The following is a 13,417-nucleotide window of genomic DNA, read 5'->3' on the forward strand; positions in this document are numbered from 1 at the left end:
GCAGGTAGACCACCAGTTTTGCTTGCCAGGATTTTACACAGATGTACTCTGAGGAGAAGGGCTTGATCAGCTAATGTCAGTCAGGGTTCTCTTTCAAGTGATTGCAGATACAAGGAACAACAGATTTCCCACAAAAAAGCGTTCAATATCACTACAAAATTCCTTTAGGTACTCACTTCAAGATGGAATTTCTGTGATTCTTTGAAATACTGTCTTTGGGAAAGCATTACTGCTATATGAGCATGGCTCACGTGCTGTGTTTGGAAGCGTTTTTGTGAAAACTGTCTTGTCTTTCAGTCAGGTTCCTCAATCTAGGCATAAGAAGGCAAAGTTTTTTATAAATTAATCCCAAACACATCACAAACTTTTCATAGATGTTTCTCATGTAAATATTTAGGATCATTACTAACCAGAAAAAAAAAAATAGCAGGGGTTTTCCAGTGATCTGCAATCAAATGCTGCTTTATTTACAGACAATTCAACAACTGAATACATTAGTTCAACTTTCATGTCTGCACAAAACGGAGAGTCTTTACACATCAGAGAAGAGCAAGACTAGATAGCTTCTTATACATGTATGGACTGATAATTGATTGTATGCAAGTATGCAGTTAGGTACAGGCGCGTTCAATTTAAATATCTCAATCATTAATATCGGTAAGAACAGCCACACCATACTTTTAGCAGAATAAAGCTACAACTAAATTTGGCTTCCTACAATTGAGCTGGTGATCAATGTGACCAAGTATAGATTTTTAAAAACAGAAGCGAAAGTTAGGCCTAAGTTTTGTTCAAAAGATTAGCCTTTTTAAAGAGCCTTTTTAACAGATAACCATCCTTATGACCTTCCCCATACACCTTTCAGATTCACAGAACACTTCAAATTAATCCTTGACAACGAGTTCTTTTTTTTTTTTTTTTTTTTGGTCTTATCTTCCCAGGCAAGAGGAAAAACAAGTGGACTATTATCAGGGTTAGAATCAAATCTTTCACCTCAGGCAAGCAGGCTCAAGACTCAGGCTAGAAGAGCCTGTCCACCAAATATTAAAGTTAGGTGTTTATAGTGAAAAGTTTTCCTGTGTACCAAGAGAAAAAATACAAAATACAAGAAAATAAGCTCAACGTACAAATCTGAAGACAGACCTGTATCTATTGTAGATCCATGTGAAGCAAAAGAACACTGCTTTGCTTCTCAGGAAGCTGCCTCCATTTGGCTGTATGTTCCATAAATGCAGATGCTAACACAACTTCAAAACATTTAAAAATTCTTCATCAAGAATAGCTTCTAATTCTTTAGAGTGAACAACAACAGGATTAAACAAGAAAAAGGAAGCAAGATGATCTTTAAAACTCAACGCATCACACAAAAGTACAAAGAAGTCAAATCTAGATATCAAGTCTGCTGTTTCCCAAACAATGCACTTTTAAGGTCGAAATCAACCTAAAATGTATTTGCCACCTACAGAAACAAGCCAGAACTCTAATGTGACCAAGAGGAGTCCTGCCATATAAGAGCAGACAAGTTCTTCTCAGAAATATTTATTAAACAAAACCGATAGCAACACACATGTAGTACAGTTAATACCCCCTAATAAAAAAAGCACATTGGACAAGGCCAAAATTATCTTCGTTTCTGGAAGATGTTGCCACGGCCCATACCACGACCTCTTCCTCTTGCAGCCACTGAAGAAAGAAAACACCAGGGATTACATGAATTTGATATAACTGCATATTTATCTCAAAAACTGACAAAACCAAAAATAAATAACTCTCAAAGACTCTTGCTTAGAAGCATGGAAACTAAACCATCCTATTCAGGTTAAGTTCAGAATGTGACACAGTAAGCAAAAGTTTCTTGTGTAAGGAAACATAACCAATAGTTACAGTCTTGCTATTTATAACAGATGCAATGTGTATGAAGACCAATGAAAGATTAACACACTTTGTGTCATTCTAATCTGACTCACAAAGTTTGTAGCCAAAGAGATTTAAGACCCCATACTCTCCCTAGAATTTGCAACTGAACTTGCTATGTTTCAGCAGCTGTTACTCCCACACCCATCCTTACTGCATTTGCTAGAGTTAACCAAGGACTTTAGAGCTCATGACTATTAGCAAGTCTTGTTGTAACTAGACTGCACACATGAGAAAGGTACTAATGAGGATGAAATGCTAATAATTACTGTTTCCCAATAATTTAAGTATCATCTTACTATTTGATCATTTTTCCCCAGAAAAGTTTAACAAGAACACCTGAATCCTTCCTCAAGTAGTCCAAACAGCTGGCAGCTGCCTTCACTGGAAAACCAAAGCTGAAATTTTATATCAAGTCTCTATTTAACAAAGACTACTTAACATACCTGAACTATTGCAACATCAATATTGTGCATGGGACAGTTTGAGTCTTAACTCTCACCGTAAGATGAAACAAAAACTATACAAGAAATAGTCATTCAGCTTCTTACAGCTTATGCTTCTTCGGTGATAGAGACCGAAGTTACCGAGCTCCTCTACAGCAAAACGGAGAGAGGATGGGGAGGACAGACACGAAATCATTAACAGACTGTACCCACCCTGAGCTTTGAGAATAGCTGCTTTTCCTCGCCCAGCTCCAGAACCCTGGTTTTTATTCTTCATGCTCTTCAGCATAGGAGCATTCTTCAACATATCCGGTAAAATTAGAAACCGTATCTTGCTGCCTCTGATGTACACCTGCTCAAGCTGTGCCACTCGCCCATCTCTGTACGTCACTGTTATGTTGGACATCTGGAAAATAAAGATCAGCGTTCACAGAAGCCTTTAGCACAGTTTTGGGCTCCCACTATTCTTGCCTGCAGAATATACAGCCAGGATTCAAGCACCAAAGGCAAAGACTTTCCAAACATGCTGCCTTCTCAACCGGAGTGGCGACACAAGGCATCCAGCACCATTTAAATATACTCCTAAACGTGCCACTATTCAAGCGGAACCAGAATTTTTACCTTCTCCACAGTTTGAGTAGAAAACAAAGCTAATAAAACTTATTTTCTTGTATTAAACTAGTTTTCACAAACCTCTGCTAGCCGTAACTATTACAGAAGCATTTTGATTTCAACCATGATTTGCATACAGACAATCAAAATTAAGCCTCCTGGGATGCCTTAAGGCACGTGCATTAAAAACAGCTCCAATGACGCACTAAATAAAGAACTTCTGCAGAAAAGTTGTTTAGAGAACAAAACTTTAACAACTCTGATAAAATTGACACGAATTCCCAATCATGCTCTTAAAACCAGAAAAATAATCTGTGTCCTGTCGGCATACTCAGTAATCCCAAATTACTACGGTAAGGGCGTCAGTAGCACAGTTTTACTTATCCGAAGACTAAAACCAAGGGTCTTTAAATCAAGCTGTCCATCTGTTGCAGACAATCGCTTCCAAGCCCAGGTCAGCCTGCCTGCCTGCCTTCCATCCTTCTACAGCACATACCTGACAATTCATGTTGTCCTCAGCTTCAATAAGCTTCCCTCGGTACACTTCTCCCGTGTTGGTCTCGCACGTCACGATGTGGCCTTCTGCCTCGTGCAGCACTTTGATCGGCACTCCAATCGACATGCTTGCGGTGCTGTGGCTCTACACCTGCGACAAGGGAGGAAAAAAAGTAAAAATAACGGAAATAACGTACAAGTTGCTTCATAATGCTTTGTGTAATAGGCTTTCCCTATGGGAGGTGATTTTGTCTCTTGCCCCATATGCACGTATCGATAAACCTTCTCCAGAGAGACGCCTGTGGGAGGAAGGGCCGAAAGCCAGCGCCAACCCCACGCCATCCCCACACTTCTGGCGCAGGGAACCAAACCGGGGAATAGCGGACACCCGCTCTGCAGGCCGCTGCCCCGGCCGCCTCCAGGAACGGTCCGGGAACGGCTCCAGCCCCAGCCACCCCCCTCGGCCCCAAGGCCCCAAAACCCCGGCCCCAAGGCCCCGGCCCCGCCGCTCCCCTGCCCGCCGCCGCCTCAGCCGGGCCCATCCCGCGCGCACCGTAATGGCTCCGCCACCTTCCCGCCGTGCAGCGCAGCCCGGAAGCGGAAAGCTGCCGGCTCCGGCCCTGCCCGCCGCCCCGCCGCCAAAGCCGCCCGGGGTCCGCCGCGCCCCGGCAGGACGGTTCCGTGCCCCCCCCCCCACTCCTCCCCGAGGCGCGGCGGGCGGGAGGAGCCGGGCGGGCGGCGGGGCATGGCCGGGCCGCTCCCCCGCGGCGGGCAGTGAGCGGGCGGCAGGACCCGGCGCCGCCATGAGGAGCCCGCGGGGGGCCGGGGGGGAGCCGCCGCCGCCGCCAGGTCAGTGCCGGCCCCGCCCGCGGCCCCGGGAGGCGGCTGGGGGGGGCTCGCGGGGAGGCCGGGGGGCGCTGAGGGGCGGCTGGAGGGGGGGAAGCTGCAGGCTGCCGCCGCCTCCCCGGGCACCCGGCACGAAATCGGTCTTTGGACTCGTCTCAGGCCCGGGGTAGCAATAACAACGGGGCGTGCCGAGAAAAAGGACAAAATAGGCGCGGGTCCTGGTCCCAGGGGGGTTATTTCTGTCTTCAGGAGACTGCGTTAGAAGCACCGTAATGTAGATGCTCGGAAAGCACTGACCGTACCGGGGGTGTGCCGGCTTTCGAAGTCGTGATTAAACAGTGGCACAACTGCGGAGAAATCAAGTCCAGGCTATCGGGATTGGCTCGTCCCTACGGCAGGCTGTAACTGCGTTAGGGAGCAGCATAAAACTACACCTAGCATTATCCATAGCGTTTATAAATAAAGCTACGTTAAAACTATACCACTACAACTAGCATTATCCATAGCGTTTTATAAATAAAGCTACATTAGAAGTACCAGCCGACACTGAATGCATTTTATCCCCATCCAGGAACGTAGTTGACCTGACCCTGTATTAACAGAGGTTTTCAAGGGTCTTTTCCAGATCAAAGGTTAGGTTATTTGGAGAAACCTTTTATGATTAACTTTGCTTAACTTTGAAGTAGCAATAACAGCCAAAAACACTTAGAGCCCTTCAAGTCTTAAAAAGGTGTTTCTGAAACTGAAACCACCACAGTGCCACCTCTAAAGGAAATACAAGGGATGTTATTACTATGTGTATTCCAGGACCACCCATTCCCAAGCTTCTCCCACTACAGAACGCTGAGGTACAGAAAAGCATTCCTGTATGGGTTGATGCCTTTTACGTTTTGCTCACAACGGGGTGTTTTCACTGCAGTTGAATGTGTCCAGCTGAAAGTGCCCATCATCCAGCAGCTGTACCACTGGGACTGTGGGCTGGCCTGCTCCAGGATGGTGCTCCAGTAAGTCACTGGTTTTGTTGGAAGGGGTGGGAAATCCCATCCCGTGGGAGAGGGGGATCAGGAAGGAACATCCAGGGAGAAGGGGCATGCAGAAGCAGCTGAGAGTTTGACTGAGTCATACAAGAGCACATATTCTTGGGTGGCCTTGGAGAAATACTACTGCCAGGGCCTAGCACAGCCCTCCAGGAGAAGCAAGGGAAAATAGAAACTAAGACAGACTTATGACCTTTTGAGTAATTATTTTGATTGAAAATAATCCGTTCAGCACTGAGTCTAAGAACTTTGCAGGTTGGCATGCTTAAGCTGATAAAAAGTTATCCCTCTTTCCTGTTGTTATAATTCAGGTTTGGTATTTACCACAGCAGATCATGTAATTCCTTTCTGTATTTTCAAGCAATGGGTAGGTTTATCCCAGTTTGTGAGTATATACTGCCTCGGTCCTGCTGAGCCCCAAATCTGGGGGATGAACAGTTTTGTTCCAGGAGTAGTTTCAACTTCAAAACAATGCACTGTATTGCCCTCTTTTTTTTTTTTTCTTTCTTTTTCGAACCAGTAGCTGTTCTGCTGAATTCCTCTTTCCTTCCACAGAGGAACATGAGCTTAGGTGCAGGAGAAATACCTATTTAGATGTCCACTTAGTAGATATGAAGCAGAAGATTTTCATTTCTCTCCATCCCTTCTACCAAGACGTTAGTCCGTGTGCTGGTAATTTCCCATCTTGACTACTGTAACCTCTGCCTCTTCATTCCCTTTGCCACACCAGTCTGCCCAAAACTCAGCCTCTAAGATTAATCTTCTCACCCTGTTGATCTGACCTTATTTACCCTGCTTCCTCAATTCCAGTATTATTTTTTTTGCATTTAATTCCATTTGTTTTGACTTCCAGAACTCTTCATTACTGCCCCTCTCCATCCCTTTGCAACATCGCAAACTTTCTCAAGACCATCTCCCCTTTATTGCCTTTTCTGTCATCAGTACCTAAGACGAGCTTCCTTCGAGTTTGCCAACTTCCTTTGCAGTTCCTCCTTTTGAAATCCATCTATTGTGTGAAGCAAGTTTTAGTCTTTAACACTCCTCTCTGTGTTTGCTCTATTAAGATTGTATGTATAGATTGTAAGCCCTTCAGGACAGAGTTCTGTACTTGCTCAGTATAGCTTGCCTGTTGTACAGCATCCTGTATACTTCTAGCGTTATAAAGTAGTTGAGATACTGGTACTTTTCTAATAAAAAGTCAGCAATAAATCCAGTTAAATATTCCCTATTCCATTTCCCTTCCCTTAAATTTGTGGCTCATTTGTGGGATGTTTTTTGGTTATTTCTTAGCCAAGCCCATTGTTTCAGTTTTTCCTTCCTGTGATGTGGAAGCTTGGGCTACAGCACACATTTTGCTTCTCCTAAGATCTGTGCTTCCCTTCCCCTACCTTTACTAACCCCATAGGTACCTGAATCACTTGGACAATGATGAATTTCAGAAAGCCATCCAAGAGCTCCAGTTAACAAAGAGTATCTGGACTATTGACCTGGCCTACCTAATGCGGCACTTCGGTGTTAAGCATAAATTTTGCACCCAGACGCTTGGAGTGGACAAGGGCTACAAAAATCAGGTTAGTATTCTTACCTACTGGGAAACAGCAGGCAGTTTTAAAAGAGACTGCTGTGCATCATGCTAGAAAAGCTCTGCTGTGTTACTGATGGTTAACTATAGCTCCTGTAAACAAGGTTTGTCTGTTGCCCAAACTGGTATGAATCAGTTCCAAAGGCAAGGCTAGATAAAATCCCATGTATTTCATATCTTTAGTCCCATTATATGAATTTTTAAAAAAAGATTTTGTGTAGTGTTCTCGAAAGGTTCCAGACTATTCAACAGCCTCGGAGACTGAAGCCCTCTAGCTCTCTTCAGAACAGGTACAGCCCAGGCAGTGGTTGTGCTTCCACACTTTCCCTGCCACCATGCCTCACCCCTGGCCTGGAGGAACCACCTCTAGAGGCCAGTTCAGCCTTCATGTCCGTGGAGAACTTCAAGGTTGCTACCAAGGGGACCAATGGACACATATAGAAGCAACGACTTTTCTGATGCAGCCTCCTGCCCAGTAGAAACCAGACAGCCTTCTTTCATGTTGGCAGATGAATAGCCACTGCTTGGAAATTGCAACAGTAACTGACCAGGAATGAAATTAAACTGATAATTTAAAGCAAGAATTCTTATTACCAGTGAACTAAGGGAGAGAGCTCTTATCCCATAGCCAGATCTCCAACTGACACAGGCCCTTGCTAGCAGACATTGTAAATGGTGGATTACCTGAGGTGATCATCATTCCAGTTCATAAATTTTGTTATCTCCAGTCATTTTATAGGAAGCACTTTGACACAGAAGAGAACCGAGTGAATCAGCTCTTTGCACAAGCCAAAGCCTGCAAGGTGCTGGTGGAGAAGTGGTAAGCTTGTTGTTCTCTCTTTGCTCTTTGGAGACTGGGGGCTTCATGCTTTTTTTTGGAGTCAAAGAGCTAAACTTGTGAAAGGCTGAAATCAGACCCACAGCCTTTTTGGTGAATTAGTCTTTTTACTTTATATCTCAAAAGAGTGGACGCAAAGAGTTAATAATGAAATTCAAGGAACAGTAGTCATGACAGAGTGATTAGCAAATGTTGACAGAAGTTGGCTATTATATTTTGAATTTGATTTTCCATTAAGACTACCCAAGTAGGGAATGCCTACAGAGCTTTACTTGGCCATTGTTCAGTATCATTGTCATTTGAATTAAGGAGAATGCTATGTGGACACACAGCCCATTGTTCCTAGAGCTATGCAAAGATTATAGGTCTCTGTTCCTAGACAGAAGCACAAAGAGAAAGCTGGCATGTGAGCCTTTGCTGATGGGAGGATAAAATAAAGAACCTCAATGAAAGAATTGTAAACCCAGGAAAAGAGGAAAAACTGTAGAATTGTTTAACAACCTATAACTGACAATGATGTTTGTTATTCATGGGAAATAACTAATCCATGTTCAGCTTGAGGTGCACCCCCTTTTATAGTGAAGCTGGTTTAGATCTCTGTCAAAGTGGGGTAAGTGATTAGGAATGAGAAAAGAGAGGGTACTGGGCAGCCACAACATTATTTGAATGCTGCAATGCAACTTTCATTTAACAGAATTGTTAAGCGTCCTTTTTAACATACACAGAGTCTGTATGGCAGGCACCACCTGTTTAACTGGAGCTGTGTCAAGAGAGAAGGGATGGTCAGTCCATCTTGGTTTAGAAATCTTAAGATCGCGTCCTTGATCAAGGCAGGGACAGAATACATGTGTACCTGTGCAGTACTGAGCTTGGGGCACCAAAGAGGAGAAGCAACACTGGGAAAGATTTAAAAAAAACAAGTTCAGTCAGGTATGACACGCAGCCCTACATCTGAAACACATCCAAGGGATGAGTTCTAATGCATATGGAATACACCATCTGCCTCAGTGAAGGACAGCTTTTAACAGATGAGATTATAGGTTATGTTTAGTTAATACTTGCTTTCTGTAAGAGGTACTATAGAAGTACAGCCTCAAAAGAATCAGGTAGTCCAAACTTGCAACTGGGAGATGCATATTCCTGTGTGAAAGAGACAAATTTGGGCATGCATTAAGTTGGTTAGTGATTACATGATCTTCAGCCACTCAGTCGATGAAGATTTGGTGCTTCGGAGTTAAGCTTTTCTAAGAGCAGGATAGAACATTTCACTTGTGATTTTCCCACAACAAAAGTCTCTTAAATTACTGAGTAAGTTGCCAACTTCTTTAATACTCTTCTCCCAGGCACCCGATACATTCTGAGATTACATCTATGTTATTGCAGAATCCAGTGCTGTTGCTCTGCACTTCAGGAGCAGCAGTGAGATCAAAAGACTGTGAATAGCACAGGTTTTGTCAGGCTTTGTAGCAAAGCCTGGAGGGTTTAGCTTCACTGAATGCCAGTCTCTTTCCTAAACTTGCAAATAAACATGATTTTTTTTTTTCCTACAGCACAGTAACTGTTCAAGACATCCAAAAACACCTGTCCCAAGGTCATGTAGCCATCGTCCTAGTGAATGCAGTCCTGCTGTTGTGTGATCTTTGCTCAAGTCCTGTCAAATATTGCTGCTTCCTCCCCATTGGACAGAAGTGCTTCTGCAGGAATCCTGACTACCAGGGCCATTTCATTGTGTTGTGTGGCTACAACAAAGCCTCAGGGAGTATTTACTACAACAACCCTGCCTATGCTGACCGTGAGTAGCCTGCTCCTTTTGGGTGGATTCTCAGCCACCTCGTTACTTAACACATCCGTAACACAGCCATAGCTGGAGTTCCCCTACTAGCATGTATTTCAAGCATAACTAACCAATTTGGCAGAAAGGGTTGTGCTACATGCACGAAGTTATTGCTGCATTCTGTGCTCTGATTTACTTGAGTCATTGAGATACACATTCTAGCAACTTGTTTGGCTTCAAGATGGGCTAGTGAGAGATGCTGCACTGTACCTACGTGCAGAGTATAGCAAGATGACCACTTCGAGACCTATTTACAGCATTACTTCAGTGAGCTCATTACTTCAGTGAGCCTTGGAGATGAGAAGATCTACTTGAGCGAGTAAAGCTGTAACACAAGCAACAATAGATCTACTCTATATACAGTACTTTTCTTTGTAGATGCTGCTAGACCCAGAATAGGAGCCTTTCACAGGTGTCTTCTGAGTTTCTACTAACATTTTATTCCTCCTTTACAGGAACATGCTGCACCAGCATCAGTAACTTTGAGGAAGCCAGGACAAGTTACGGCACGGATGAGGATATTCTGTTCATCTACACAGACAGCTGACATCCACACCCGATACTTCTGGTCCTTTCTGGTGCAGCCTGCATTGCAGTTGGCTGCTTGTCTCAGGACACCCCCTGCAGAGACCTTGCTCCTGAACTGCAGTGGGATCTTAAACAAGGGAGGCTTTATAGACATTGATGGGACTATATTGCAATGCTGTCTTTACCTTTTTATTCCCAGTGAAGTATCTGATTTTGCAATGTACGTCACACATTTTTCTCATTTCTAACACTGCACATTTGACAGCAGTTTCAAAATACAGGCCCTAAGCCTCTTCACTTTAAGCTTATTTTCAAATTAAACACATGAGAAAAAAAGCACCAAATGTATGAACTTTAACACTTGGTAATACACACGTAGGTTTAAGTAAACAAAACCAGAAAAAAATAGAAAATACTTGTTTCTCTCTTTCAAAGCAGCAAGGGCTGATCTTCATCCTAAATTTAGGGATCTGAGGTTCAGCAGGGTATTGTGAAAGGAAGAAATACTAACTTAAACCACTTTCAAATAATAAAAATGCCTTTTGGCTCACCAGTATTGTAGGAATTAAAACATTTACTCTAGAAAATCTCCTGTGTACAAAATTCACCTTACAGTTTTAGTATTTATGTCACTGGATTAAGTTTTGAATTGCAGTTATTGGGATTGATCCCTTGCACTACAAACTGCATCTCTTTTGGCTAAATATTTTCAGATGACTGCCCAGAACTCTGTATTACCCCAAATGTTTAAACACTTTTTTGGACATGGGAGTCTTTGTGGCTCTTTGCAAAAAAAACCTCTGAGCATTGTGACATCCATACATGCCAGTTTCTGATGCACCCAATCTAAATATAAACTTATTAAGCAAATACAGAAAATATTCACACACTAATAGTATATATTTTGTTTGCAAATTTTAAGTGACAGGAGAGACTGGATTGCAACTGAAATGCTGAATCATACTTTGAGCCAAACTTTGCTATTGGTATTAATTTAGTGACCTTCTAAGAGTTGAAATCAATTAAGAAAATGGGGAACACAGACTTCTCTTTGCTACAGTAAAAAAGAAACTCTAGTTATTCTTATACTTCAGGTGTATTTGCATTAAGTTGAAGTTTTGTTCAGACATTCTGAAGTGAAATTGTTAGCAGCCCATTCATAATCCTTTCATGTGTTACCTGAGTTTATTTACTTTGCTGAGGAGCACTGTAAAAGTGTAGGAAATAGCCACCTACTTCAGATTTGTCCATCACAATTGCTTACAAGTCTTGGATCTCCAGTCCTGCCTATATTAAAATGGGTAGAAAAAATTGTTAGTACTCACATAAAGCTGACAAAACTTTGTTTTGCACTTAAGACAGAGATCCCACACCTTTGGCATGGTTTTAGGAAAAGAACAGTCCAAGTTCTGGAACTGTGTGGAACAATTAAAGGACATTGTTACTGAGTGGTAGAAATAATAAATAGGAACCTTCTTTCAGCATGATAAAAAAAATTCTAAGACAAGACATCTTTTATCAGTTGCTGACTTTCTATAAGACGTGGAAAACATTAAGCAAACATAGTAGAATCAAGAGTGCTTCTGTGCACAGAGGCTGAAAAATAATAACAGATGTAAAATGCAGTAGCCTTTGAAAAGTTCTGAACAGAATTACGTGACAAGAAACTTTATGCATCTGATTTTGCGTAGCACTGGTGAAGTTGGAATACATTCTGGCAGTTATATATGCAAAATAAATAAAAATCAGGATGTAATTTGTGAGTGGTATAGATAAATACATTAGTAGAAACCCAGAAAATGACCAGAGTACAAAATCTACAGTAGATAATGCTTTATGACTCCTCCAAAATAAGTCACCAGAAGGCTACTGCTCTGGGAAATGTTCTGTCCAAGTCCAAATTAATGATGTTTGATTTAGAGAGATCGTATTAGCTATGTTACTAATTAACAGGTATGTAAAGTACAGATTGATAAGAGCACTTAGTTTCTTAACCTAGGCATTTTCCATTAGGTAGTTCATTCTGTAGCATTGAACTGCCACAGGATTTATTTTTTTAGAGCAGGATTGGTTAGCTAATTAAAAATTCTTAAAAAGACTTGAAAATTTGCCTCCGTATGTGAATCTTGAGCTTGTACATAAAACATGGATATAAGGGCATGCTAAGTGGTCTGAAATGTACAGATGGTGTGTAACATTAAATGTTTGGTACCCAGGGTTCAAATAGTTAACAGAACTGAAAGATAAAGAACCAAAGCTGTTTAAGTTAATACAGAGAAAACAGGAGTTCCACCCATTGCGATGGGAACTCTTATGGTCAAATGGAATACAGTTATGAGAGATGAAAACACAAGAAAGCAGCAGAACCTAAGTCAAAAGAAGACTACGTGATGCAAATTCAGGTTAAAAAGAAGCTCACTGGCCAAGTATTCAGAACATCTGCATTTTCTGAAACATTGTTTTCCATGATGTCCATCAAAGTATGCATTCTGAAAATGTGTAATCACTTTGTTTCCTTTATGATGTCCACAGCAAAGGAAGGGGTATTTTACGTGCAGGGATTTTATACATAAATATATTTTTATTTGTAATTAAACCATTCTCAATAAAGGTTTAAAGTCATGGATAACCCTGTAGCACAATGTAGCAGCTGCATTTATTAACCGATTTATTATGAAAAATGTTGGAAAGTCTTTAGATGACATGTTATATACTTAACTGGAAATGGCACAGCTGAAATTGTAATTCTAGATTTAATTTTTCTTTTTAGGATGTCAAATATTTGTTTCAGCTATAAATTCATAATCGCCAATCTGTAAGTTGTATTCCTTCTACACTTAAACACCTGCTGCATCACTTGAACTATACAAAACAAACTTTCAGTATACAATAATACAATAGACCAGTCCATGCACTGTTATCTATATTCAACAGCTGTTTTGTGTACTTCATAACCACTGAATATGCTACTGGAGTGCAGCTCCAAGGAAGGGGTGATCGTGACCCCCCATTCTGACTTAATTCCTAATAGCATCCGTGTGGCTTTGTTCACAAAGAGAAAGCATGCAACTGCAACAACCTTGCTGGTGCTTTAGCTAGTGCTTCTATTTCTGCCTCACAACGCAGCACTAAGCTTCTGGAAATGTTAAAAGCATCTGTCTACAGCAGTGCTTTTGGAGCCAGAAAGAGCCCTTCCAAAGCACTAGTCCTACTGTGGTTATAATACATTGTGTGAAGGGAAATAAAAAGACCCAAAGTGGTCTTGCTTTACAGTACACTCATCTT

The 13,417-nt window shown here is 42.0% G+C and overlaps 2 protein-coding genes across 2 annotated transcripts; one reads left to right on the forward strand and one right to left on the reverse strand.

The window, feature by feature from the left end:
• Positions 1–446: 446 nt before the first annotated feature.
• Positions 447–4,158, reverse strand: SNRPD3 (small nuclear ribonucleoprotein D3 polypeptide). Its single transcript, XM_048063776.2, has 4 exons — positions 4,021–4,158; positions 3,469–3,618; positions 2,574–2,766; positions 447–1,683 (listed from the first exon to the last, which is right to left on the reverse strand). The coding sequence occupies exons 2-4, from the start codon at positions 3,592–3,594 to the stop codon at positions 1,622–1,624; spliced, it is 381 nt and encodes a 126-aa protein (XP_047919733.1). The 5' UTR covers positions 3,595–3,618; positions 4,021–4,158; the 3' UTR covers positions 447–1,621.
• GUCD1 (guanylyl cyclase domain containing 1) lies at positions 4,016–12,768 on the forward strand. The gene is made up of 6 exons (XM_048064066.2): positions 4,016–4,316; positions 5,233–5,317; positions 6,756–6,921; positions 7,661–7,752; positions 9,321–9,562; positions 10,060–12,768. Exons 1-6 carry the CDS (start codon positions 4,025–4,027, stop codon positions 10,149–10,151), a joined length of 969 nt encoding a protein of 322 aa, XP_047920023.2. The 5' UTR covers positions 4,016–4,024; the 3' UTR covers positions 10,152–12,768.
• The last annotated feature ends 649 nt before the right edge of the window (positions 12,769–13,417 follow it).

Source organism: Anser cygnoides, chromosome 17 (assembly GCF_040182565.1).
Source record: "Anser cygnoides isolate HZ-2024a breed goose chromosome 17, Taihu_goose_T2T_genome, whole genome shotgun sequence".
NCBI lineage: Eukaryota > Metazoa > Chordata > Aves > Anseriformes > Anatidae > Anser > Anser cygnoides.